The sequence below is a fragment of the Scyliorhinus canicula genome, chromosome 1 (genome assembly GCF_902713615.1).
Source record: "Scyliorhinus canicula chromosome 1, sScyCan1.1, whole genome shotgun sequence".
Taxonomy (NCBI): domain Eukaryota; kingdom Metazoa; phylum Chordata; class Chondrichthyes; order Carcharhiniformes; family Scyliorhinidae; genus Scyliorhinus; species Scyliorhinus canicula.
Window position 1 is genome coordinate 66254692 of NC_052146.1, and position 27262 is coordinate 66281953.

The window sequence follows — 27262 nt, forward strand, 5'->3', positions numbered from 1 at the left end:
CAAAGACGACATAAAGATCAAGGACAAAGGCTCTGCATCTCCTCCCTGGCTTCCCAGAGAATCCTAGGATAAATCCCATCTGGCCCAGGGGACTTATCTATTTTGACATTTTCCAAAATTGCTAACATCTCCTCCTTTTGAACCTCAATTCCATCTAGCCTGGTCGACTGAACCCGAGTGTTCTCCTCGACAACATTGTCTTCTCCAGTGTAAACACTGACGAAAATATCCATTTAACGCTTCCCCTATCTCCTCTGATTCCACACACAACTTCCACTACTATCATTGATTGGCCCTAATCTTACTCTAGTCATTCTTTTGTTCCTGATATATCTATAGAAAGCCTTAGGGTTTTCCTTGATCCTATCCGCCAACGACTTTTCGTGTCCTCCTCCTCGCTCTTCTTAACTCTCCCTTTAGGTCCTTCCTGGCTAACTTGTAACTCTCAAGTGCCCTAACTGAGCCTTCATGTCTCATCCTAACATAAGCCTTCTTCTTCCTCTTGACAAGTGCTTCAACTTCCTTAGTAAACCACGGTTCCCTTGCTCGACAACTTCCTCCCTGCCTGACAGGTACATACTTATCAAGGACACGCAGTAGCTGTTCCTTGAAAAAGATCCACATTTCGATTGTACCCATCCCCTGCAGTTTCCTTCCCCATCCTATATATCCTAAATCTTACCGAATAGCATCACAATTGCCTTTCCCCCAGCTATAATTCTTGCCTTGCGGTATATACCTATCCCTGCCCATTGCTAAAGTAAACATAACCGAGTTGTGATCACTATCACCAAAGTGCTCACCTACATCTAAATCTAACACCTGGCCGGGTTCATTACCCAGTACCAAATCCAATGTGGCATCGCCCCTTGTTGGCCTGTCTACATACTGTGTCAGAAAACCCTCCTGCACACACTGTACAAAAACTGACCCATCTATAGTACTCGAACTATAGTATTTCCAGTCAATATTGGAAAGTTAAAGTCCCCCATAACAACTACCCTGTTACTCTCGCTCCTGTCGAGAATCATCTTTGCAATCCTTTCCTCTACATCTCTGGAACTATTCGGAGGTCTATAGACAACTCCCAACAGGGCGACCTCTCCTCTCCTGTTCCTAACCTCGGCCCATACAACCTCAGTAGACGAGTCCTCAAAAGTCCTTTCTACCGCCGTAATACTTTCCTTGATTAACAATGCCACACCCCCCCCCTCTTTTACCATCTTTTCTGTTCTTACAGAAACATCTAAATCCTGGAACCTGCAACAACCATTCCTGTCCCTGCTCTACCCATGTCTCCGAAATCGCCACAATATCGAGATCCCAGGTACCAACCTATGATGCAAGCTCACCCACCTTATTCCGGATGTTCCTGGCATTGAAGTAGACACACTTCAAACCAGCGTCTTGCTTGCCGGTGCCCTCTTTCGAACTTTTAACCCTATCCCTGACCTCACTACTCTCAACATCCTGTACACTGGGACTACAATTTAGGTTCCCATCCCCCTGCTGAATTAGTTTAAACCCCCCCAAAGAGCACTAGCAAATCTCCCCCCCAGGATATTGGTACCCCTCTGGTTCAGGTGAAGACCATCCTGTTTGTAGAGGTCCCACCTACCCCAGAATGAGCCCCAATTATCCAGGAAACCAAAACCCTCCCTCCTGCTCCATCCCTGTAGCCACGTGTTCAACTCCTCTCTCTCTTTATTTCTCACTTCGCTAGCACGTGTCACGGGTAACAACCCAGAGATAACAACTCTGTTTGTTCTAGCTCTCAGCTTCCACCCTAGCTCCCTGAATTTCTGTCTCAAATCCCCATCTCTCTTCCTACCTATGTCGTTGGTACCTATGTGGACCACGACTTGGGGCTGCTCCCCCTCCCCCTTAAGGATCCCAAAAACACGATCAGAGACATCACGGACCCTGGCACCTGGGAGGCAACACACCAACCGTGAGTCTCTTTCGTTCCCACAGAACCTCCTGTCTGTTCCTCTAACTATGGAGTCCCCAATGACAAGTGCTCTGTTCCTCTCTCCCTTCCCTTCTGAGCAACAGGGACAGACTCTGTGCCAGAGAACTGTGCCCTATTGCTTACCCCTGGTAAGTCGTCCCCCGCAACAGTATCCAAAACGGTATACTTGTTTTAGAGGGGAACGACCACAGGGGATCCTTGCACTGCCTGCCAGTTCCCTCTCCCTCCCCTGACGGTAACCCATCTACCTTCTTCTTTTACCTGAGGTGTGACTACCTCCCTATAACTCCTCTCAATAACTTCCTCCGCCTCCCGAATGATCCGAAGTTCATCCAGCTCCAGGTCCCTAACGCGGCTCTCGAGGAGCTGGAGTTGGGTGCACTTCCCGCAGATGTAGTCAGAAGGGACACTAGAGGTGACCCTTTCCTCCCACATTCTGCAGGAGGAACATTCAACTGCCCTAGCCTCCATTCCCACTGAACTAACTTCCCAACTACTGAAAAATAAAAATAAAAAACTTGTTAGTTTAGCAATCCAACGGACAGAACTTTTTTTTGGTTAGAGGAGGAGGATGGGTGGGAGACACTACGGAAGTAGTGTTTCGGGTAAAGCTGTCATTCGAGAACAGCCTCTTCACAAACCACCTTCAACTTACGCTGACCGCACTGCACGTATGCAAATCTCCCCGGAACAGCCAATCAGAAGCTCTGCTCTGCTGCCCTCTGCTGGATGCTTGCCTTCCGTCGAACTCCTCGGGTCACTTGTGCAGGTGCACCTTCAACTTACGCTGACCGCACTGCACGTATGCAAATCTCCCCGGAACAGCCAATCAGAAGCTCTGCTCTGCTGGATGCTTGCCTTCCGTCGAACTCCTCGGGTCACTTGTGCAGGTGCACCTTCAACTTACGCTGACCGCATTGCACGTATGCAAATCTCCCCGGAACAGCCAATCAGAAGCTCTGCTCTGCTGCCCTCTGCTGGATGCTTGCCTTCCGTCGAACTCCTCGGGTCACTTGTGCAGGTGCAGATGTAGAGCTTCTTGAGTGTTGTTGGGGCTGCCCTCATTCAGACAAATAGAGAGTATTCCCTTACACTCCTGACACACTTGTAGATGGTGGACAGTGTTTGGGGGGGTATGGCGAGTTACTCGCCGTAGGATTCCTAGCCTAAGACCTGCTCTGGTAGTCACAGTATTAATATGGTGAGTGCAGTTCAGTTTCTGATCTGCAGATGGGGGGGGTCCTCTCTGATATGGTGATGGTGGGGGGGGCATCTCTGATACATGGGGCAGCGTCTCTGATATTTGGGGGGGTTCTTATATGGGAGGCTGGATTTGCATTGTGGTAAGGAGGGCGGGCCCTCTGACGGACTTTGGGGGCTCCAACGTTAAATACTTACCCCCCCCTCGACCTACCCATGGTCCATTGTGTCACACTTTAAAATACTTGCACCAGTGTAGCTCGCTGTCACGGGGGGACCGGAACATCGGAATGGAATGGGATTGGTGCCAGTTTATTCCCCAATGCACAATTCTGTCACCGGGGGACCGAAACAGCAGAATGGAATGTGATTGGTGCCAGTTTATTACCCGATGCGCGATTCTCTGTCACATCATGAACTCAGCTGCGGCGGAGAATCCACCTCATAACCTTTTTGAAAAATTTATCCTATGCATCTAAATAAATTTTAGCTTTGAAAATGTCCACAATGGCCAGTGATTAACCAAAATGAAACCAGAGTGCTGGTTTCAACACATCGACATTATATCAGATACAGCAACCTGTGGATGGGGATGGGAGCAGCTTCTGCCAAATTTTGTGTCTTCATCCACACAACTGACTCACTGGCTACTCGAAGCAAGTTTAAACTCCAGATTACATCAATGTGCATTCCACGAAAGAAAAAAGCATTACATAAGTGTTACATGGTAACTTCCAGAATCTTTTCCTTTGCATCAGGCCAGTGTTTTATATGAATACACACTACGTGTCTTTCCTTATCACTGATAGTATCCAGGATATAATGTCCTATTGTGAGACGAGATTGCATGCGAGATGAAACTGCAATGCTTTCAAAGCAAGTTATAGGAAAGCTGGGAAATAATGAGTCAACACATGCTTCAACCAAACATCCCTTTTTGCAGAGGGCATGTTGGGATGTCTTTCAAAACTTAGCAGATGAAATAAATCAGCCTCTCACCTATTAGAAACACCTACATGGAGTTGACAATTTTCACCGTAGAAAAAGAAACCATGGGAGAGAAGAGTAGGATAAGGAAGAAAGCTACAATTCTTGGTTTATTTTAAACTGCTACTTTATTGCTCCCAATGGGTGGCACAACAGTGCTGTGGTTAGCAATGCTGCCTCACAGCCCAGGGAGCAGGGTTTGATTCTGACCTGTGATGACTGTCTGTGTGGAGTTTGCACTTTCCCTCAGTGTCTACGTGGGTTTCCTCCGGGTGCTCCGGTTTCCTCCCACAATCCAAAGATGTGCAGGTTATGTGAATTTGCCACGCGAAATTGCCCCTTCCTGTCCAAAGATTAGGTGGGGTTACAGGGATAGGGCAGGGGATTGGGCCAAGGTAGGGTGCTCTATTGGAGCAGGGGCCAATGCAGACTCGATGGGCTGAATGGCCTGCTTCTGCACTATAGGGATTCTATGTTTCCCACCCACAGGTTGCTGTTTCTCATATAGAAAACCCTTTTTATGTCTATGTGATGAAATATCCACACTCTGGTTTCAGTTTAGTCAATCACTGGCCATTATTGTGGACTTTTCCAAAGGCAAAATTTGTTCAGATGTGCATAATTCTTTAAAATCAAGGTTATACTTCTCCCAAAGCCATGTTTATGGATTCTCCTTTAACATTATCTGTGTCTCAGTCCCAATTATCAGAGTTCCGTAAGCTCAGCCTTCTCACCCACACAATGCCTGCTTCACTCATCATCAAATGCCATACATAGAACATAGAACAGTACAGCACAGAACAGGCCCTTCGGCCCTCGATGTTGTGCCGAGCAATGATCACCCTACTCAAACCCACGTATCCACCCTATACCCGTAACCCAAACAACCCCCCCTTAACCTTACTTTTTAGGACACTACGGGCAATTTAGCATGGCCAATCCACCTAACCCGCACACTCTTTGGACTGTGGGAGGAAACCGGAGCACCCGGAGGAAACCCACTCACACAGGGGAGGACGTGCAGACTCCGCACAGCCATACGTTCTTCTGTGGATCATTCCACTTATCAGGCAACACGCACAATGCTCACAACTTCTTGAACACTTTAAACACAGATAGCAGTTATCTCCCCTCTCATATTTACTGGGTCTTCCCTTACTTCCCTACTGACATCAATTCTCTTCTCACCTCAAAACAAAATGCCTGCATCTCCTTTTCTGCTAAAGCGGTCTCCAAGAGCCTGCTTGCACTTTCATGATAAACATTTCATCGTCCACACAAGATAACCAGCACTTGAATACAGGTCCCATAACTAAGAATGCCATCTCAGGTGGATAGAAGGAAAAGCCTGTCGTCTGAGAAGTGACCATTCTCTCACTCCCATGAAATGCTAGTGGACTTCTGAATTTTGCATTGCTGCAGCTTCGGAGTTTTTAAATATACCATCCCACGTGCTGCTTTTCTTCCTTACACTTAAACCAAAGCTCCTCATATATTCTTCATTTCTCCATGGCTTCCAAACCATGGAGCTATTATCTTTGTCTCCCCTTTTTCGAATCACACACTTTCAACAGTACAAGCTCGCTGCCACTTAACCAATACTTCTTGAATTACCTAATATTTTCCTCTACTCTTTCAACTTGTATTTTGGGCAATTACTTATCACCCAGGTTTACCTTTTTTTAAAAAGGTTCCTTCTGTGATTTTGTTTTTGTGATGGAAGGTCAAGAGTACACCATCATCACTATGTGGTCACCTGAAAAGCTGACCGTCTGTATCACGTCTCTTACTGAAACACTGCCACAAATATAAGTAGAGAGAATGCACGCCATCAGCATTATTCTGACAAGAATTTTTTTTTTTTTTTTGATACTATCTCATAAACATCATGTTGTTGACCAGCTAAACTGAACTGCTTATCTGAGCAATTTGTCTTGCAATCAAACTTTGGCAAGTGTGTTACACACCTCTAAAGTAATGTCCTGAAGTAAATTCAGGTGTACCTATCGGGCAGAAACTCACCGTGTCCGAAAGGCTTTCCGCCTTCAGTTTCTGTTCTTTCAAAGAATGTTGTAGGGTCAAGATCTCGGCTTTGTGTTCCTTCACAGCCAATTCCACAGCCTGACGGGATTCATTGCCACGCTGGTCTGCACGCATTCTGTGAAATTAAAGGAAGGTAAACCAGAAAAAAAAACATAATACACACATCCATTTTGGATCAGTAACCACGTAATGACAAGGCTGCACAAGTGTAGGAAACACGTTCTAGCAGTAAACTGGGAGAATTAATGCATGAGTGACCTTGACTGGGCAGGAAAGATGAAGCAGCTGGGCCTGAGTGTATATACTGGCATAGGACTGAAACACAAAAATGTGTGGGGATAGGTGTTAACCTTGCGTAGGGTGCTCTTTCCAGGAGCCGATGCAGACTCGATGGGCCGAATGGCCTCCTTCTGCACTGTAAATTCTATGTATTCTATGTGTGTTACATGCAAGCTCTCCAGGCTTGTTGATTAACATTTCCTGGTAATAGTTTATTCTCCACGCTTAGTAGGTAAGGTCCATAAGAGTGGGCAAGTGTGTGTGCTGATCTCTAACTGCCTGAAACATTCTTCCATGGACAACTAATAAATGTCATTGTTTTCCCACACATCACTACTCTAAAAACAACTGCAGGAAAAGCTTGGAATTACTGTATTTTCCAAGAAACTAGAGACAATGCATAATTTAAATATTTCTAGGTAATGCAAGAGACGTCCATAAATTTTGCAATACATTGAGCAAGTACAAAAATAGAAAATGCATGTACATTCATTCTGAGTGCAGAGTAAAATAGACGAGAAAAGAAAATCGCAGCTATCAAGAAATATTTTGTTCATTTTTTAAAATGAAAGGCAGTTCAGTCGTTTAAATAGGATTGGAGGCAGGAGGATAAATGGATTTTAATAATTTAAGCATTCAGCTCCAAAAGCTGCATTAGAACATTTTTATAATCAACAGTAGCCGTCATGACAACCGTGACTTTTATGAAATATCTACACAATAGAGGACTGGATATCTCACAAGCAGAGATGTATTCATGAATCACGACTAGCCACGACGCATTCTATTTATAGCAGTGCAAACAGAATTTGGATTGAAAATAGTGAATTTAATGATTTCTGCAGTTTAGGGAAGAAAGTTGCATCAACAATTCACGTTTTGTTTGTGATACCATATCAGGGAAAGAGGATTTCTCTCCCCCTGAACAGTATAGTTCTGATCCCCTGATACACTGTTAACAATATTAAAATACCTGCTTCAGTATCCATACCCACTCAATTGTCCACTACACCATGCACTATTCATAGCTCAGTATTTCCTCTTACATTACCGTACCTGCTCTGCTTTTCCATATCCAGTAACCTCTTCATTTCTTGGATGTGCCGCTCAAGTTGTGATTTTTCTTCTTCAAACTCTGCTTTCCAAGTTTCCCATTGCCTTTCTTTCTCAAGGAGTTCATCATTCAATGTTTCCAAATCCATTACCTGCTCTTCTAGCATTGAGCAGGTGGTCTTTAGTGTCTCTATAGTCTGAAAGAGAAATGGAATAAAAGAGGCATGATTGAAAAGGTCTATTTGAATGAGGGAATGTGTCAGATATATAACGGAGCAATAAATGCTGCAGTTTCTTCCAGTATTCAAGATGCCAAACTGAAATTTCACCGAGTGTATAAAATGTTCATTTACCAATAATTTCATAGAATTTACAGTGCAGAAGGAGGCCATTTGGCCCATCGAGTCTGCACCGGCTCTTGAAAAGAGCACCCTACCCAAGATTAACACCTCCACCCTATCCCCATAACCCAACCCAACACTAAGGGCAATTTTGGGCACTAAGGGCAATTTATCATGGCCAATCAAACCCAACCTGCACATCTTTGGACTGTGGGAGGAAACCGGAGCACCCGGAAGAAACCCACGCACACACGGGGAGGATGTGCAGACTCCGCACAGACAGTGACCCAAGCCAGAATCGAACCTGGGACCCTGGAGCTGTGAAGCAATTGTGCTATCCACAATGCTACCGTGCTACCCACATTATCTGTGAAAATCAACACTATTCTTTTAATTCTGATTTCTCAGTGCTAGTTGATGTTCAGACTGTTCACGTTAACAGGTTAGTAGATTGACTGATGGGATTGATAAACTGGTCAATCAAACATTAGCCAACTGCCTCGAGTCAGTACCAAGGTCTCCTAAACAATCACAGAGAAGAACTCTGGCTCTGATGGTTCAAAGCAGATATGTTCATTGTATCCACGACCTCTATGTCTTTACAACTTTTTAAAAATTAATAGGCATGATGAATAACTAGAAAGTTTGAAGAGCATGTTGAGATCAATTAATCACTGGTAGTTCGTGTGCGCTGACCTGTTTTTGGTTACTGAGTTGAAGCTCTTGGTCAGATAGCTCTTGGCGCATCCTGCCCATTTCCTGCCGGAGCTGGGCTCGCTCATCTCCAACACATGACAACTCTTCGAGCTGCTTGGTCAGGAAGTAGTTCTGACTGTTCAGCTCAGCATTTTCCTGGCTCAGATGGTTTAACTGTTCCTCCAGATCAGAGATGACCTGTCCCAAAAACAACAGGATCACATAAGCAGCCTAATCTTTTGTGTATTTGCATGTGTGACCTAAAAGAAATGCCCCCAGTACAACCTGACAATCACTGCATGATATTTAGGAATTCAATGCATTTGAATAAAATCTGAGTTCTAGCTCATTTTATTAAATAAGCATCATTAATTCCAATATTTAATTCACCAAATATACTCTATCCTTTCATCTCATTCTGTTACAATTCACTCACTTGTCAATTTATTGAGTAAATAATTTCAGTCAGTGTCCATTAAGTAAATAATTAGGACCTGCCTCCCCTCCATTGAACACACATTTCCTCTACATACCAATGACAGCCTCAAATCCCAGCAAAAAAACAAATTGTCTTTTAATGCCTAATGTACAGTCCTCTTACTACCTGAAACTTCCTCCCCAAAGCTAAATGGATATGGCCTGCTCACGTTTGGGAGCCTCAAATACCAGCGACTCATTAAGGGAACTTTCAACCCCTGCCAAAATAGGTGGCTTTGGGTCAAGTTGGGGGGGGGGGGGGGGGGGGGGGGAAGGATCACTATGCAACTCAGAAGGACTACAGAGAATAGTAATTTAGGATATGCACTGCAACCTTTTATTTTCCTTTTGAAGTCCTAATACACTTTTAACAAAAATATGTGCTCTATTCTTATTTATTCATTTGCACATTTGTTCAATAAATCTGATTGATAGTATAAACCTAAAATCAGGTCTAGCCTTATGGCATTCTCAAGGATTATTGAAGTCAGGAAATGAATCCTGCAGAAGCACTGGCTGATCAAAGGAGATAAAATAGATCAGGAAGGTTTATTCCTGTTACTTATCTAATCATATTACAAGATCAACTTTGGTGTTGAGGTTAGTCAAGATAACTTCAAAGTCAGTGAGTGTTGGGTCGGAGGTACGTAAAATATATACATAATCTGAGAAAGACCCAAAATATAACACTGGGAACTGTGCTGTGCAACGATTTATCATATTTGCACTTTCACCTCTGGAACTCAGTCAAGCCTAGTCCAAATTGTGCCATCCCCAGCTGCTTCATCAATGACCTTCCTCACATCATCAGGTCAGAAGTGGAAAAGTTTGTTAATGATTGCACAGGTCGCAACTCCTCAGATACAGAAGTAGCCTGTGCCCATGTGCAGCAAGACCTGGCAACATTCAGACGTGGGCTGATAAGTGGTAAGTAACATTCGCACCACAGAAGTGCCAGGCAATGACAATATCCAACAAGGGAAAATCCAACCTTCAGCCCATGACATTCAATGGCAGTGCCATCACTGAATTCCCCACTATTAACTTCCTGTCGACCAGTTACTGAACTGGACCAGCTGTATAGTTACTGCAGCTCCACGAGTAGGTCAGAGGTGAAGAGTTCAAGGTGCAGAATAACTTGCCTCCTGACGCCCAAAGCGTGTCCACTATCTACAATGCACAAGTCAGGAGTGTAATGGACCACTCTCCACTTTCCTAGATTAGTGCAGCTCCAACAATACTCAAGAAGCTTGACACTTGATTGGCATCCTATTCATTCCCTTCATCTTTCATTTTCCATTCCCTCCACCATCAATGCACAATGGCAACAATATGCACCATTAACAAGGTGCATGGCAGCAACTCACCATGGCTTCTTCAACAGTGCCTTCCATATCCATGACCTCAATCATCTAGAAGGCTAAGGGCAGCAGATACATAAGAACACCACTGAATGTAATCTCCTCTCCAAGCCACCCTATCATGACTCGGAACTATTGTGCCATTCCTGCACTGTTGCTAGGTCAAAATCCTGTAACTCGCTCCGTAACAGCTCTATAGATGTACCTGCACAACATGGACTGCAGCGGTTCAAGAAGGCAACTTGCCACCTTCTCAAGGGCAAGTAGGGATGGACAATAAATGCTGGCCAGCGACACCCACAACCCATGAAAGAATAATAAAAACTCCATTAAAAAGGCAGCTGCCGCGAGTCAAAGCACATAGTTAGACATCATTATATACTCCATTCTCTTGGACAGAGATTCCTTGATCAGTCCCAATATTTCAGCAATAACACAATTAAAAATCTGTTAGCACGAGGGTTTGCAATGAGAGTAAACTGTTTAAAGTGCTCAGTACATACAGTGCAACTCTCTCGAAGGGCTTCAAACTTGTTGTGAATCTCATCACGGTGCGCCTGAGTAAAGAGAAACATATTATCACAAGGTTTTACCAAGTAGCTTTACTATATCATAAACAATGTGTTATACTGATTTATCACATAATGCCCTATTATGTATTTTATTTGATCTCCTTTTCTTTTCATGTACTTAATGATCCGTTGAGCTGCTCGCAGAAAACTACTTTTCACTGTACCTTGGTACACGTGATAATAAATAAATCCAATCCATCCATATGTTAAAATTAGATTTAACTTATTCGCTCCTGTCATTACTTATCTCTATACATCAAATATCGCAGATGGGCATAGACATTTTGTGTAGCGTTTCCTCCAATGTGATAACAGGGTGCAGCATTCCATGACTAAATAATTGGAGGCAGTGATTTGTGGGCAGTATTCACATTATCACAAAGGATAAATCAGAAGTAACAAAGGATGACTGTGCATTGATGTTAGTCAAAGTCTCCCTCAAATGTCAGGGATGGTTTCAGATATTACACACTGGCAAAGATATCTCTAGTTAAAACACACTTCATAGTCCTGTTATGCCCATGGCATTGTAAAGAGCTTGCTCAGAAACGGATTGTTGCCTTGGTTACATCACAAATGACAGAAAATTACACTTTTCCTCCGACTGCACAGCTTTCCAAAATCTTGAAAGGCATCATCCAGGGAATATTCTAAAAATAAACAGCTGGTATCAACCCTGCACATAGAAGGGCAGCACGGTGGCACAGTGGGTTAGCCCTGTAGTCTCACGGCTCCGAGGTCCCAGGTTCGATCCCGGCTCTGGGTCACTGTGTGGAGTTTGCACATTCTCCCAGTGTTTGCGTGGGTTTCGCCCCCACGACCCAAAGATGTGCAGGGTAGGTGGACTGGCCATGCTAAATTGCCCCTTAATTGGAAAAAAATGAATTGGATACACTAAATTTATATTAAAAAGAACCAGCACTGAGATTAGGCACAATGATGCCACTGACCCTCAGAGATTGGATCTCCTCCTCTGCCTCAGCAGTGGTCTCCTCCAGCTCTGCCTTGGCCATTTGCAACTGGTTCTCCAGGGCAGATTTTGTACTTTGCAGATTCCGAATCTGAGCCTCCTTTTCCTGCAATGCCAGCTGTAATTCATTCCCCTGTTTCTTCAGTTCCAATTTCTGCTGCTCATGTTCCAAGCTGACCTGTGGAATAGCAAGAAGTAAGATTCCAATATAGCAAACAGCAATGTTTGCTGCAATCTGTACTAATTTTACAAGGTTACTGCTAGGAAAAGCAAACTGAATTGGTGTATTTATAGCATTACCAGATGGCATCTCATAAATTAAATTTGGCTCCCATTTTAAGCAATGCCACAACCTAAAAATTCTTATCTTTTTTTCAAAACCCTTCGTTGCGTGATCCCTGCCCATCACTAATCTCCTCCAGCCACACAGCTCAGTTAGCTATACTTGAATTTCAGCCTCTTGATTGGTGCCCATGCCTTCAGCTGCTAAGGCCCCAAGTTCTGGATTCCCTCCTTAAATCTACCTACCTCTCCTTCCTTCTTTAACATGCTCTTTGACCATGCTTTTGGTCATTTGTCCTAATATCTCGGACTCGAGCATACTCGGTAGCACCTGAAGGCTTTCTAATTACATTAAAAACCCAGCACAAATACAAGTTGTAAATTCTGAGTTTTACACAGTTTTTCCTTTCTTTGTGGGGTCTTATTGGTTAAAGATAATTAGTCACCATAGTAGAAGCCCACTGTTATCAATCATTGATGAGTTTACACCTGTAGAAATATCAGTTTCCAAAACCACGACTGCTATTACAAATCAAATAACAGACACCTATTAACATAGTTTTTTTATTGTCTCGTGGGATGAGGGTGTCGATGGCTAGGACAGCATTTATTTTCTGCCCTTAATTGCTTGAGATGGTGGTGCTGAGTTGACTTGAACCACTGCAGTCCATGTGCGGTAGGTACACCCACAGCATTGTTGCGGAGAAGTTTCGGGATTTTGGCCTAGCGACAGTTAAGAAATGGAAATACAGTTCCAAGTCAGTGTGGTGTGTGGCCTGATGGGGTACTTCCAGGTAGTGGAGTTCCCATGCATTTACTACGCTTGTTCTTCGAGGTGGTAGAGGTATTGGGTTTTGAAGGTTCTGCTGAAGGAGAGTTGCCGAGTTGCTGCAGTGCATCTTGGATATGGTACACAGTACTGCCACTGTGTGTCAGCGGTGGAGGGATTGAATGTTTAAGGTGATGGATGGGCCAATCAAGTGGGCTGCTTTGCCCTGGATGGTGTCGAGCTTCTTCAGTGTTGTGGGAGCTGCAGGCAAGAGGCCAGAATTCCATCACATTCCGGAAGTGCCTTGTAGATGGTGGACAGACTTTGGGGAGGTAGGACTGTTCCCAGCCTCTGACCTGCCTTGTAGCTACATTATTTATATGGCTGATCTAGTTAAGTTTCTGGTCAATAGTAATCCTCAGGTCATTGATGGTGGAGCGATTCAGTGATGCAAATGTCATGGGGAGATGGTTAGATTCTCTCTTGATGGAGGTGATCATTACCTGGAACATGTGTGGCGTGAATTTTACTTGCCACTCATCAATTCAAATACGAATTTCACATCATTAACACTGGCTGTTAACTTGGATGTTACTTGGATGTTATTGTCATTTGTATACTCTCACCTCCCTGAGCTTGCTCTCAACCTCTAGTAGTTTGCTTTTTCTGCTTTGTTCACCCTGGTTGATTTTATCCATTTGTTCCTCCAGTTTCTGGTTGTGAGCATCCAGCTTCCCCGCCTGAGTCTCCAAGTAAAACTTCTGCTGCCGGAGTTCTGCAATCATCTCTTCCTGTGCCTTCCTGTGATGAAATTTGGACAGTTGCAATTACAAATATGTTCAATAGTTGTACGTGGCAGCTAGCCAGGCTAAAGGACATTGGTTGGCCAAGAGAGCGTCCTTCAAATTGTTTACCAAGGTTTAAACAGCCTTTCATTTTGTTTATTTATCTGGCATTTTTCATTTGCCCCTCACTTACACTGTTCCTCATATTGTAAATTAGCAATCCAGCTAAAAGCGAAAGACTTACATTTATACAGCATCTTCTGCAATCACCTTTCTGAAGAAAAAACACTATTTCTTCTTTGATATCCTGCCCTACCACGTGATTACTTTTGGGAGTCCTACACACCACTCCCACAAGAGACTTCTTGCCTTTATCGTTCTTCTCATCTACCCAAACCGCTTCTGTATCTTGGTTTCCTGAACTTAGATCAACCTTCTCTAATAATAATAATAGCTTATTGTCACAAGTTGGCTTCAATGAAGTTACGGTGTTGCGCTAATGTCCATCTTTAATTAACAGAACCAATCCTCCACAGTTTTCTCACTTCCTATCCTGCCTAAATGTCAGATACCCTTCAATATTCAGGTCCCAATCTATGCCACCCTGCAGTCATATCTTTGTCATGGTTATTAGATCATCCTGATCAATCTCCATTTGCACTATCAGTTCATCTGTTTTTGTCCAATGCTACATACATTCAGTTAGTGCCTCAAGTGTTATCCTTATTATTATTATTTTATTATTTTTGTAATCTCTAGCCTCATCTGTTGATTTGCTCTTAGACTTGCACTCTGCCCCTTCCTGTCACAATCTATGTATCATTTCCCCCATTAATATCTTGGTCTCTTCCCTCATCTCTTTGATACAACACATGTACCATCATTTGATCCCTTGTCCCCATTATTTAGTTTAAAGTCCTCTCAACTTTCCTAGTCATGCAGTTCACAAGAACACTGGTTTCAGCATTGGTCCCAGGTGTCGATCATCCCGACAGTTCAGCCCCACTTTCCTCAGTACTGGTGCCAGTGCTCCACAAACCAGAACCCACTTCTCCCACATTGGTAGCTGAGCCAATTTGCATGTGACTCAAGTAATAATCCAGAGATTATAACCTTTGAGGTTCTGCTTTTTAAATTTAGTTCCAGCTCCTCATACTCTCTATGCAGAACCTCTTTCCTATTTCCAACTATGTCATTGGTACAGAAATGGGCCACATGGTCTGCCGCCTCCCACTCTGAGCTCTTCTCCACCTTTGAGCAGATGTCCCAACCCTGGCACCAGGGAGGCAACACAGCTGTCTGTACTCTGGCTCTTTACTACAGGGAACAGAGTCAATCACGCTCACTGTCCGATCCCCTTCTACCTGTACATTTCCTCCTGCTCCCACCACTTGAATGGTCAGTTTTCATATCCACCCTTCATCCCCCCACTCATCCAAACAAGTTGAGAGAACCTCAAACCTACTGGACAATTGCAGAGGCTGACACTCCTGCCCTCTGGGTCCCTTTACCTGCCTCATTCACAGTTACATGCCTGTCCCGACCACTGACCAAATCAAAAGACCCTTTTGAAGTGGAGTGACTGTCTGCTGGTACAAAGCATCCAGGTAACATACCCCCCTCCCTGATGTGTCACAGCGCCTGCAGCTGAGCCTCTGCATGATTCGGCGATGAAACTCCTCAAGGTGCAAACAGCAGGTGTTTTCCTGGATAACAGCTCCCACATGCTGCAGCCTTGACACATCACCTGTCCTGCTGTCCTTAATGTGTTTTACTTAATTAATTAAACGCTCTGGCCTTCCTACAGTTCCTCTTCCACAGCTCAGGCCCAGCATGTTCCGCAAACAGTTACAATCTCAGAAAAACACATTTGATGCACCAGTGTGACATTTTTTCCATTCCCACCACCAGTCATATAATCATGTGGCAATCTTGGAATGAATGTCAATGTTATTGCTGAATCAGAGGCTGGTGCTGTGGGCCAGAAATCAGCTCCGCTGCTTTTAAGGTGATTGAATGACAAATTTGAACTCCATTGCACATCAATGTGTTTTGAAATTACATTTTGTGACTTTGTACATTTTGAATTAGGCTTATTGGTAGAAAGTAGACTCAGGGCGGAATTCTCCGCTCCCGCGCGGAATCGGAAAGGCCGTCGGGAACTCGGCCGAGTTTCACGACGGCCTCGGGAGGCCACTCCTCGCACCTTATTCACCCCCACCCGGGGGGGGGGGCTAGGAACGGCGCTCTGTAACTCTCGGTCGCCGGGCCTTGACGCTTGCGTCAAGGCGAGAATGACGCAACGGCGGCGCCAAAGTGACGTCAGCTGCGCATGCGCAGGTTGGCCAGCTCCAACCCGCGCATGCGCGGCTGACGTCACGACGGCGGACGGCTCCAACCCACGCATGCATGGTTGCCGTCTTCCCCTCCGCTGCCCTGCAAGACGAGGCGGCTTGATCTTGCGGGGCGGCGGAGGGGAAAGAGTGCGTCGTTTGCAGACACCGGCCCGACGATCAGTGGGCACCGATCGCTGGCCAGTCACGTCCCAAGCACGGCCGTGGTGCTCACTCCCGTCTCCACCCCCCACAAGCCAGAAACGAGCATTTGGCGCCCATGTTCACGACGGCAGCGACCAGTTGTGGTTGCCGCCGTCGTGAACCGGTCGGGAACGTCAGGTCGCTTGGAGAATCGCCGGTCGCCGTGAAAAACGGCGAGCGGCGATTCATCCGAGCAGGGGGTGGGAGAATCGCGGAGGGTGTCAGGGGGGCGTGTCGCGAGTCGCCCGGCCCTCCCGCGATTCTCCCACCCGGCGTGGGGAGTGGAGAATCGCTCCCACAGTACAAGGTAGACATGTCCCCTCCAAAAATAAAAGTGGTAGAGCAAATTCTAGACACCCCCTCCTGGTTGTCTAGACTAGAGGAATACAAGAGAAGGTCAAATAGAAAAAGAAAGCAGACGATAAGCATCAAGAACTCAGCACTATAGATAGCCTAGACGAGAATAGAAAGTGCAGGGACGAAAGGAAATAAGGAAATCAAAGAGAGGACACGGAAAAAGATTAGCAAGTTAAAGAAACCCCACAGATGTTTTATCAATATATTAATGGTAAAATGGCAGTTAAGGAAAAAGTGGGACCTTTCAGAGGTGAACTTGTGTGTAGATGCAGAGGCTGTGGGAAGGGTTTTTAATGAATATATTGTCTCCGTGTTTACAAAGGAAATGGATAATGCAGATATAGTAGTCCAGGAGGAACACTGAGATACTGAATGGGATAATCATAAAGGGAGAGGATATAGTCAAAGGATTGAAATCCTTAAAAGTTGATAAGTCACCAGGGCCAGATAAATTGTTTCTGAGGCTACTGAAGGAGGTCAGGGAGGAGATGGCAGATGTTCCAAGGATGATTTTCCAATCCTCACTGGACATAGGGCAGATACCGAAGCACTGGAGAAATGCAAACGTAGTACCATTGTTTAAAAAGGAATCAATGGAAATGCTGATCAATTATAGGCCAGTTAGTCTTATGTCAGTGGTGGGCAAATTAGAAGAATCAATGCTGAGAGATAGGATTAACTGTCACACAGAAAGGCAGGTCTTGCCTCACAAATTTGATTCAAGTGTTTGAGGAAGTGACAAGAAGGTTTGATGAAGGTAGTGTAGTGGATGATGTGTACATGGATTTTAGCAAGGCGTTTGACAATGTCCCACATGGCAGATTGGTCAACAAAGTGAAAGCCAATGGAATGTAGGGCAATATCGTGAACTGGATAAAAAGTTGGCCGAATAACAGGAAACAAAGGGTAATGGTCGATGGCTGCCCTTGCAATTGGAAAGTTTTTCAAGTGATGTTCCACAAGGCTTGGTGTTGAGACCCTTACTGTTTGTGTTATATATTAACGATTTGGACGTGAATGTGGGGAGCATGATTGGGAAATTTGCAGGTGACACAAAAATTGGCTGAATGGTGGACAGTGTAGAGGATAGCTATAATCTCCAAAACAACATAGATGGATTAGTGGAGTTGGCAAAAAAATGGCAGATGGAATTTACCAGAGAAGTGGAAGGTCATTCATTTAGGGAGGTCAAACAGTTGTAGGGAGTACACAGTAAGTGGGAATATACTAAGATGAAGAGGGAGATCTTGGCGTACAAATACACAGGTCCCTAAAGGCAGCATTTCAAGTAGACAAGGTTGTTAAGAAAGCACATGGAAAGCTCTTGCTTCATTGGCAGAGGTATAGAATATAAAAGGAAGGATATAATATTGGAATTGTATAAAACACTGATGAGGCCACAACTGGAATACTGTGTGCAGTTCTGGTGATCACATTACAGGAAGGAAGTTGTTGCTCTGGAGAGAGTGCAGAGGAGAAAAGTGTAGCTACGAGGAAAGATTAGATAATTTGGGCTTATTCTCTTTGGAACAAAGAAGGCAGAGGGGTAACTTAATTGAGGGGTGCAAAATTACGAGGGGAAAGGATCAAAGCGTTTCCCTTGGTGCCGAATTCAAGAACCATGGGACATAAGATTCAAGATTCAAGGCAGAAGATGCAGAGGGGACATGAAGAAGAACCGTTTTTATGCGGAAGGTAGTGGGTCTGAAATTCGCTGCCCAGGTTGGTGGGGGAGGCAGAGACCACAAACTCTTTTAAAAAGTACATGGAGCTGCACCTGAAGTGCTCTAAGCTACAGGGCAATGGACCGAGTGCAGGAAAGTAGGATTAGAAAGTGCACCCAGGTGTCCTTGAGCTGGCATAGACAAGATGGGCCGAATGACCTCCTTCTGTGCTGTCACTTTTCTATGATTCTAAGGTTACTAACTTGACTAATTATCATTACAATAATTTCTAGGGCAAAAGTTTGCCTGTTTTTGGAAAAGTGTGAACTCAGAAAGGAAAGAGGGTGTGTTGCCCACTGGCTGCACTACTGACATTCGCTCCATATCTTCAAACACATTGCCGAAAAGAAAACCAGGAGGTGGGTCCCATGATCCAAAATTGCTGGGAGGGTTCTAAATGAGCCCGTTCTGCCCCCAATGTAAAACAAAAATAGGAGTAAACAAGGACACCATGGAAACTGGACCCCCCTTCTTCCCACAATCCCCATCTCACAGAACTCCTGTCGGGGGGGGGGGGGGGGGAGGAGAGATTCCGATGTGGAAGGTTGGTACAGCGGGAAGGCCACAACATGTATATGATAATACGTTATAATGTGGTTCCAGTCTTCTATGGCAACTATCCCATTATGTCAGGGGGCAGGGAAATCAAGCGGAAAATCCCAACAGCACGAAAGCCGTTTTGGGACTCCATCTCGATTCTCCAACCCCCACTGTCATTCCTGGGCGAGGAAAATGCCCACCTTATAATAATAATCGTTATTAGTGTCATTAAAACTGCAATGTAGTTACTGTGAAAATCCCCTAGTCACCACACTGCGGTGCCGGTTAGGGTACACAGAGGGAGAATTCAGAATGTCCAATTCACCTAACAAGAGGGGAAACCGGAGGAAACCCACACAGACACTGGGAGAACGTGCAGACTCTGCAGAGACAGTGACACAAGCCGGTAATCGAACCCAGGACCCCGACGCTGTGAAGCAACAGTGCTAACTACTGTGCTACGTACCACCCAGGACCGTAACTAGTTGTTTGGCAATCATATTCAACATTCTGCCCATTTTTCAGCTAGATACACAAATCAGCAGCCACGTCTATGACTACTAAAGCTGGAGTGAGAGCGACTCATTCCATAATTTAGACTGGATTTAAATCCAGGAAGAGGAAGGTCAATATGTGTCATTCCTGCTCACTCAACAAACATACTTCTCTTAATTTATTTCTCTCTTTGCTTTCATCTGCCTTAATAGACTTGATTGCATAGTTGGTACCAATCTTTCCTGCCAGGTCTTACCATACACATAGATTAAAAGCTACCTTCTGCTCAATTACCATTTTAGGGGAAATCAACTGCAAAGATCAAGTAAAAGAAAGGTAAATAAATGACTTCAGTCTGACAATTAAACCAATAGCTATCCATTTAATTAACTCTATACCCATCTATCTATTGCACAGACTTTGACATTTGTATGGGTGCTTCCTATTTGTTCCTGTTTATTCCCTTATTTTCCCTTTATTTTTGCTGTTGCGTTTTATTCACTGATGACTAATGGACACGTGACCTTAAGGCAAAGCAGGCTCCACCTTTAATTCAAGCAGAAGATTTCAGCAGTAGATGTGCGATGGCTCGATTTGATTGATTTCGCTGATAGCCAATGAACTGGCCAAAAGGGCTGTGCTCTGCCCGGTAACAGGTGGTGATTGGATCTGATCCCACTGAAGCGGTTCAGAAACCCAAGGAGCTTTCATTTTGGCAGCTAATGGAGATAATCACTCCCCCCCCCCCCTTCCCTCTGTATTCTCCATAAATAACCAGCTAATTCTCACCAAAATGTCACTGGAGGAACCAGCTCTCTCGACAGAAAGGCTGATGCAAGCAGAATCCAGAATCTGATAACTCTCTACAGAACAGGCTGATGTGAAGCCAGGGGCCTCTCCTGGAGAAGCAGAGTACGATATTTTTAGAAGAATTATTGGTTAATTTACTTGTGTTGTGACTCTGGGGGTACATGGGCTGGAAACGACTGCGCATCTGCCCAGGGTGGTGTTACACATTTCAACACTCACATGCTTCTCTGAGTGAAGATGCTGCTGTTTGCTGCAAGCTTGTTCGCCTCAGAGAGTTCGGCTACCCTCTGCTCCAGAGACTTTACCTTGGAATCCATGGCATTGATAGTCTGAAATATAAAATGCAATACGCAGATTAAGAGTGGAAGAAGACAACAAAGAGCAAGAAGACAGAAAGATATACTACATTTCAGGGATATACATTTCATGGAGCTGGTTACCGTTGACTGCTGGGGCAGGGGTGGTGGGTTAGGATGTTGCGGGAAGGGGTTGGTGTTGGTTTTACTTTGTAATGTTAGGTGTTTTGAATGTTAAAATGTAAAAAATTTGAATAAAAATATATTCCAAAAAAAGACAAACGCCCCAAAGGAGGGAAAGCATAATATTTTGAGAAACGCAGTCCATTTTGAGAGCCAACCACATTGATAAAAGCCAATTTTCTCAGCAAATTCACTTTTTTGTTTTCCTTTTTATAAATTTAGATTACCCAATTATTTTCTTTCAATTAAGGGGCAATTTAGCGTAGCCAATCCACCTAGCCTGCACACCTTTGGGTTGTGGGGGTGAAACCCCCGCAAACGCAGGGAGAATGTGCAAACTCCACTCAGATAGTGACCCGGGGCCGGGATCGAACCCGGGTCCTCAGCGCTGTGATGCATTAGGGCTAACCACTGTGCCGCGCAAATTGAGCTGATTAGATTTTTGAATTTTTCTTCAGATCAGAGCTAAATACTTCCAGTGGCTCATTGCTGTGTTTTAAAATTAGTTTCTCACATACCGCTTTCTGATCATCTATCAGTTTGCACTTTTTACGCGAGTCCTCCTCATGCCGGAGGCGAGAATCGTCTAAAGACTCCTTATTCGCAATGCCCATCTTCACCTGCGCTTCCATAACCTAGGAAAAAGTACAATACGAATAAGAACAGAAGATGGGTGCTTTCTACAAATAATGACAAACAACATTGTTTAGAAGTCATGGGGAGAGAAACTTGGATTCATTTTGTACCATTCTGAAAATGTTCTTATCCCAACCCCTTTCTTCATTCAAATTAAAGGACTAAATTCACAAACCCATTGGCAGCTGCTTTCAGCTAAAATGCTTTCTCTACATTGAAGATTAGTGATAGATTGAATGAACGGAAAGATGAAGATGATTGGCAAAAATTACACAGCTATTGCTGCTCACACAAGGCATTGCTCCAAACTGGACTGATGACCACTTCAGTGCCATCTCCCCGAGAAGAGTATGTTATATTTGTTTCTCTTGCTACAGAATCAAATCTCCATTATTCATTTTCTGTCTCTTACTTTCATTTTATCTTCATAGAGTTGTTCCTTTTGTCGGAGGTTGGTTTCCATGCGTTGTGCAGTTGCCTGGGCCTCACACCAGTTCTCCTCCAACTCCTGTGTCAGAATAGAGCAGGAACATTGTATACAATGAAATAAACATAAATAATTTGCTTATATGCTGACTTTGACAGGGAGGAGTATCATGTCACAATCTTTATGAAACTGAAACTTAATTATCCGATTTTTGAATCAAGCATCAGGCATCAAATATTTTCAGAACATAATTGTCTTGTACCTTATATCTTGCAACTCAATTGTAGCATCAAAGTTCATTAAATAACCCTGTAAAGATTTAAATCTCCCCAGGCAACTCATGCACAAAAATATTGGGTAGTATACACCCTCAGGCAGCACATCAACACAACATGAGCTACCTTTATCTAATCAATATAGGATAGCAGTACACTGGATACTGAAATATGTGGACAGAAGATAGCATAGTGGTTAGCACAGTTGCTTCACAGCTCCAGGGTCCCAGGTTCAATTCCCGGCTTGGTTCACTGTCTGTGCGGAGTCTGGACATTATCCCCATGCCTATGTGGGTTTCCTCCGGGTCCTCCAGTTTCCTCCCACAAAGATGCGCAGGTTAAGTGGATTGGCCATGCTAAATTGCCTTAGTGTCTAAAAGGTTGGGTGGGGCTACTGGGTTTTGGGGATAAGGTGGAGGTGTGGGCTTGGTAGGGTGCTCTTTCCAAGGGCCGGTGCAGACTCGACTGGCCGAAAGGCCTCCTTCTTTCTGCATTGAAAATTCAATGATAAAAAAAAATTTCATGATATCAAGTCAAAAGACCACAACAAGACTGGTTAGAAACCTGGCCTTAATGACAAGATGATATCCCAAGACTGGATCCAGAGTGGAGGATGAGAAAGCAGACTGCTGCAATAAAGACAAAGACAGAAATGGTTATAAATGCTTGTGGCAGAGCAGAGGGAGGAAGTTGTTCATCTCCATAAGGTGGAAATGTCAGCGTTGGACTGGGGTGAGCATAGTAAGAAGTCTTACAACACCAGGTTAAAGTCCAACAGGTTTGTTTGGAGTCACTAGCTTTCGGAGCGTAGCTCCTTCATCAGGTGAATAGTTTGTGGAACCCACCTCTTCACTCACCTGATGAAGGAGCTGTGCTCCGAAAGCTAGTGACGCCAAACCCACCTGTTGGACTTTAACCTGGTGTTGTAAGACTTCTTACCATCTCCATAAGAACATTGGAGCAAACAAAGCGCATTTAGGAGACTCATTTCCTTTTCAGGACTCACTGTGACCATTTGTCCATTTTCTTTCTTCCCAAAAGCATTTAATGTTGATTCAGGAATGAGTCTCATTTCTTTTTTGTGTTCTAAATGACCACACTGCTTGGCGGACTATTCCATAAGTTAAACTCAGCGGGTCAAGTTACATGGTTCGTTTGGGGCATTATTTTCTTTGTAACCTACATCTCTTCTTCGTCCACCACCTCTCCACCCCAAATCCACCTTTCCCAGTTTAACACAGGATGAACATCCACACAAATTATCTTTACTTATCCTAACACGCCAATACCTTTTGATAATTTTCTCATGAGAATGGATTGCATAGCAATGACACAGAACCAGGTTTTACAGCAATCACAATGACCCCTAATACTAAGCTACTCTCCATATCAAAGTACTAGATAGCAGAATCAAAAGACTGACTAAAATCTACACTGAACAACATACACCATTACAGCATCAAGTATCATGACAGTCTCAAGCAACACACCAGCACCGCCTGAATTACCTGTTCAGGGAAACCAATTCAATGTTTTTGCTCCTCTCTCTCTATATACCTTTGCTGTGGGAAGCAACAGGTGGAATGAAAATGATTTAAAAAACAATACCAGACCACTCTCACATGACATGCATTTGGTCAGCATGAATAATACCATGGCAAAGACTGTTAACAGGTAACCAGCCATTCAGCCAGGCTACGGGGGTTATCCTATAAAAATAACACAACTGGGAAGGGGGTGTGGGCTGGGGAAGATGGGGAGAAATATTACAACATAATACCTTCCCATTATCCTCCCACCAGGTGTATTTTTCCACTTGCACTGCTAGTATTACCTTTACCATTAACTTCTTATACATACCAGGATTTTCTGAGCCATTTGCTGGATTTGCTGAGATTTTGTCTGCAAATCTTCCTTCAGTTTGTTTTCTCTGCGCTCCACCATCTCAAGCCTCTTCACTTGGTTCTCCAGAGACTTGCGACGTTCCTACAATTACCAGCATAGCAGAAATTTCTACTGGATCAGCAGTGACAGTTGAACAGGATATTAACATACTACTACCCAACAGACTGTGACAATAGGCCATTTGCCAGACATTTAATTCACATTACAAAGCTTTGCCTTAAATGCAACTGAGGATAACAGAAAATATATAGTAAATTCTAAGTAATATTAAAACCCAAGGAAGTGCCGACCCATCACATATTAAGTGGCTTAATGGTAATGTTAATAAACCTTCTACAATTACAAAGATGCACCACTTATCAAAGCTGTAGTCATGTCTGTTCTTAGAGCACATGTGGAAGTGTTGGGTTCCTAAACAGTGACAACAAGGACTTGTAACAAAAATACATTATTCTCTAGCATGGCTGTATCTCCAAAGAGTAGAAAACCTTACAGGAAGATTTTGGTGGATCTTGGAAGTTTTATCAGCACACTGAATCACTTAATTTGATATGTTTTTAACAATTTAACACCAGAATAAACAAACACTTATTTCCTTAGTGAACCAGATGGGTTTTACAACAATCGATGATAGCTGTCATGGTCACCATTAGTTACTAGCTTTATATTCCAGGTTTATTAATTGAATAGTGAGGTGCTGCTGTGGTGAGTTTTGAACCCATGTCCTCAGAGCATTAGCTTTGGCCTTTGGATTATTAGCCCAGTTGCACCATTATGCCACCGTCTCCCATTAGGGAGAGGGCTGAAGCTCTGCAGCAAAAGTGATTTGAGCAGACAGGCCACATAAGAGGAAGTCTGGGGCAAACAACATTAAAGTAAAACATACAAATCTATAAATTAGGAGCAAGAGTAGGTCACTCTGCCCTTCGGGTCTGCTGCACCATTGAATAAGATCATGGCTGATCTCCATGTAACTTAACCAGATTTTACTTTCACCAGAAACTGGCAACGTTAAACATCAGATAGCTTGGGAGCCAGGTCAGAATTTGGGCAGTCTGCACAACTTAGTTAAGGAAATAATAGAACATAGAACGATACAGCGCAGTACAGGCCCTTCGGCCCTCGATGTTGCACCGACATGGAAAAAATCTAAAGGCCATCTAACCTACACTATGCCCTTATCATCCATATGCTTATCCAATAAATTTTTAAATGCCCTCAATGTTGGCGAGTTCACTACTCTTGCAGGTAGGGCATTCCACGGCCTCACCACTCTTTGCGTAAAAAACCCACCTCTGACCTCTGTCCTATATCTATTACCCCTCAATTTAAGGCTATGTCCCCTCGTGCTAGCCACCTCCATCCGCGGGAGAAGGCTCTCGCTGTCCACCCTATCTAACCCTCTGATCATTTTGTATGCCTCTATTAAGTCACCTCTTAACCTTCTTCTCTCTAACGAAAACAACCTCAAGTCCATCAGCCTTTCCTCATAAGATTTTCCCTCCATACCAGGCAACATCCTGGTAAATCTCCTCTGCACCCGTTCCAAAGCTTCCACGTCCTTCCTATAATGGGGCGACCAGAACTGTACGCAATACTCCAAATGCGGCCGTACTAGAGTTTTGTACAACTGCAACATGACCTCATGGCTCCGGAACTCAATCCCTCTACCAATAAAGGCCAACACACCATAGGCCTTCTTCACAACCCTATCAACCTGGGTGGCAACTTTCAGGGATCTATGTACATGGACACCGAGATCCCTCTGCTCATCCACACTACCAAGAATTTTACCATTAGCCAAATATTCCGCATTTCTGTTATTCTTTCCAAAGTGAATCACCTCACACTTCTCCACATTAAACTCCATTTGCCACCTCTCAGCCCAGCTCTGCAGCTTATCTATGTCCCTCTGTAACCTGCAACATCCTTCCGCACTGTCTACAACTCCACCGACTTTAGTGTCGTCTGCAAATTTACTCACCCATCCTTCTGCGCCCTCCTCTAGGTCATTTATAAAAATGACAAACAGCAACGGCCCCAGAACAGATCCTTGTGGTACGCCACTCGTAACTGAACTCCATTCTGAACATTTCCCATCAACTACCACTCTCTGTCTTCTTTCAACTAGCCAATTTCTGATCCACATCTCTAAATCACCCTCAATCCCCAGCCTCCGTATTTTCTGCAATAGACGACCGTGGGGAACCTTATCAAACGCTTTACTGAAATCCATATACACCACATCAACTGCTCTACCCTCGTCTACCTGTTCAGTCACCTTCTCAAAGAACTCGATAAGGTTTGTGAGGCATGACCTACCCTTCACAAAACCATGCTGACTGTCCCTAATCATATTATTCCTATCTAGATGATTATAACTCGTATCTTTTATAATCCTCTCCAAGACTTTACCCACCACAGACGTTAGGCTCACCGGCCTATAGTTACCGGGGTTATCTCTACTCCCCTTCTTGAACAAAGGGACCACATTTGCTATCCTCCAGTCCTCTGGCACTATTCCTGTAGCCAATGATGACCTAAAAATCAAAGCCAAAGGCTCAGCAATCTCTTCCCTGGCTTCCCAGAGAATCCTAGGATAAATCCCATCCGGCCCCGGGGACTTATCTATTTTCACCTTGTCCAGAATTGCCAACACTTCTTCCCTACGCACCTCAATGCCATCTATTCTAATAGCCTGGGTCTCAGCATTCTCCTCCACAATATTATCTTTTTCTTGAGTGAATACTGACGAAAAGTATTCATTTAGTATCTCGCTTATCTCCTCAGCCTCCACACACAACTTCCCACCACTGTCCTTGACTGGCCCTACTCTTACCCTAGTCATTCTTTTATTCCTGACATACCTATAGAAAGCTTTTGGGTTTTCCTTGATCCTACCTGCCAAAGACTTCTCATGTCCCCTCCTTGCTCGTCTCAGCTCTCTCTTTAGATCCTTCCTCGCTTCCTTGTAAATATCAAGCGCCCCAACTGAAACTTCACGCCTCATCTTCACATAGGCCTCCTTCTTCCTCTTAACAAGAGATTCCACTTCTTTGGTAAACCACGGTTCCCTCGCTCGACCCCTTCCTCCCTGCCTGACTGGTACGTACTTATCAAGAACATGCAATAGCTGTTCCTTGAACAAGCTCCACATATCCAGTGTGCCCAACCCTTGCAGCCTACTTCTCCAACCAACACATCCTAAGTCATGTCTAATGGCATCATAATTGCCCTTCCCCCAGCTATAACTCTTGCCCTGCGGGGTATACTTATCCCTTTCCATCACT

The 27262-nt window shown here is 44.2% G+C and overlaps 1 protein-coding gene across 4 annotated transcripts in view; it reads right to left on the reverse strand.

Moving 5' to 3' along the window:
- Window positions 1-27262, reverse strand: part of cita (citron rho-interacting serine/threonine kinase a) — a 278500-nt gene that overhangs the window by 109746 nt on the left and 141492 nt on the right. For 3 of the 4 annotated variants that reach the window (XM_038792114.1, XM_038792104.1, XM_038792084.1), the window contains exons 19-28: window positions 23928-24053; window positions 21778-21873; window positions 21248-21364; window positions 20470-20579; window positions 13629-13803; window positions 11932-12129; window positions 10913-10966; window positions 8572-8769; window positions 7538-7731; window positions 6182-6317 (exon numbers count right to left, since the gene is read on the reverse strand). In XM_038792114.1, coding sequence (XP_038648042.1) covers window positions 6182-6317; window positions 7538-7731; window positions 8572-8769; window positions 10913-10966; window positions 11932-12129; window positions 13629-13803; window positions 20470-20579; window positions 21248-21364; window positions 21778-21873; window positions 23928-24053 — 1404 coding nt within the window. Of the gene's footprint in view, window positions 1-6166; window positions 6318-7537; window positions 7732-8571; window positions 8770-10912; window positions 10967-11931; window positions 12130-13628; window positions 13804-20469; window positions 20580-21247; window positions 21365-21777; window positions 21874-23927; window positions 24054-27262 lie in introns of all 4 variants that reach the window. The other variant, XM_038792094.1, reaches the window with a different exon arrangement.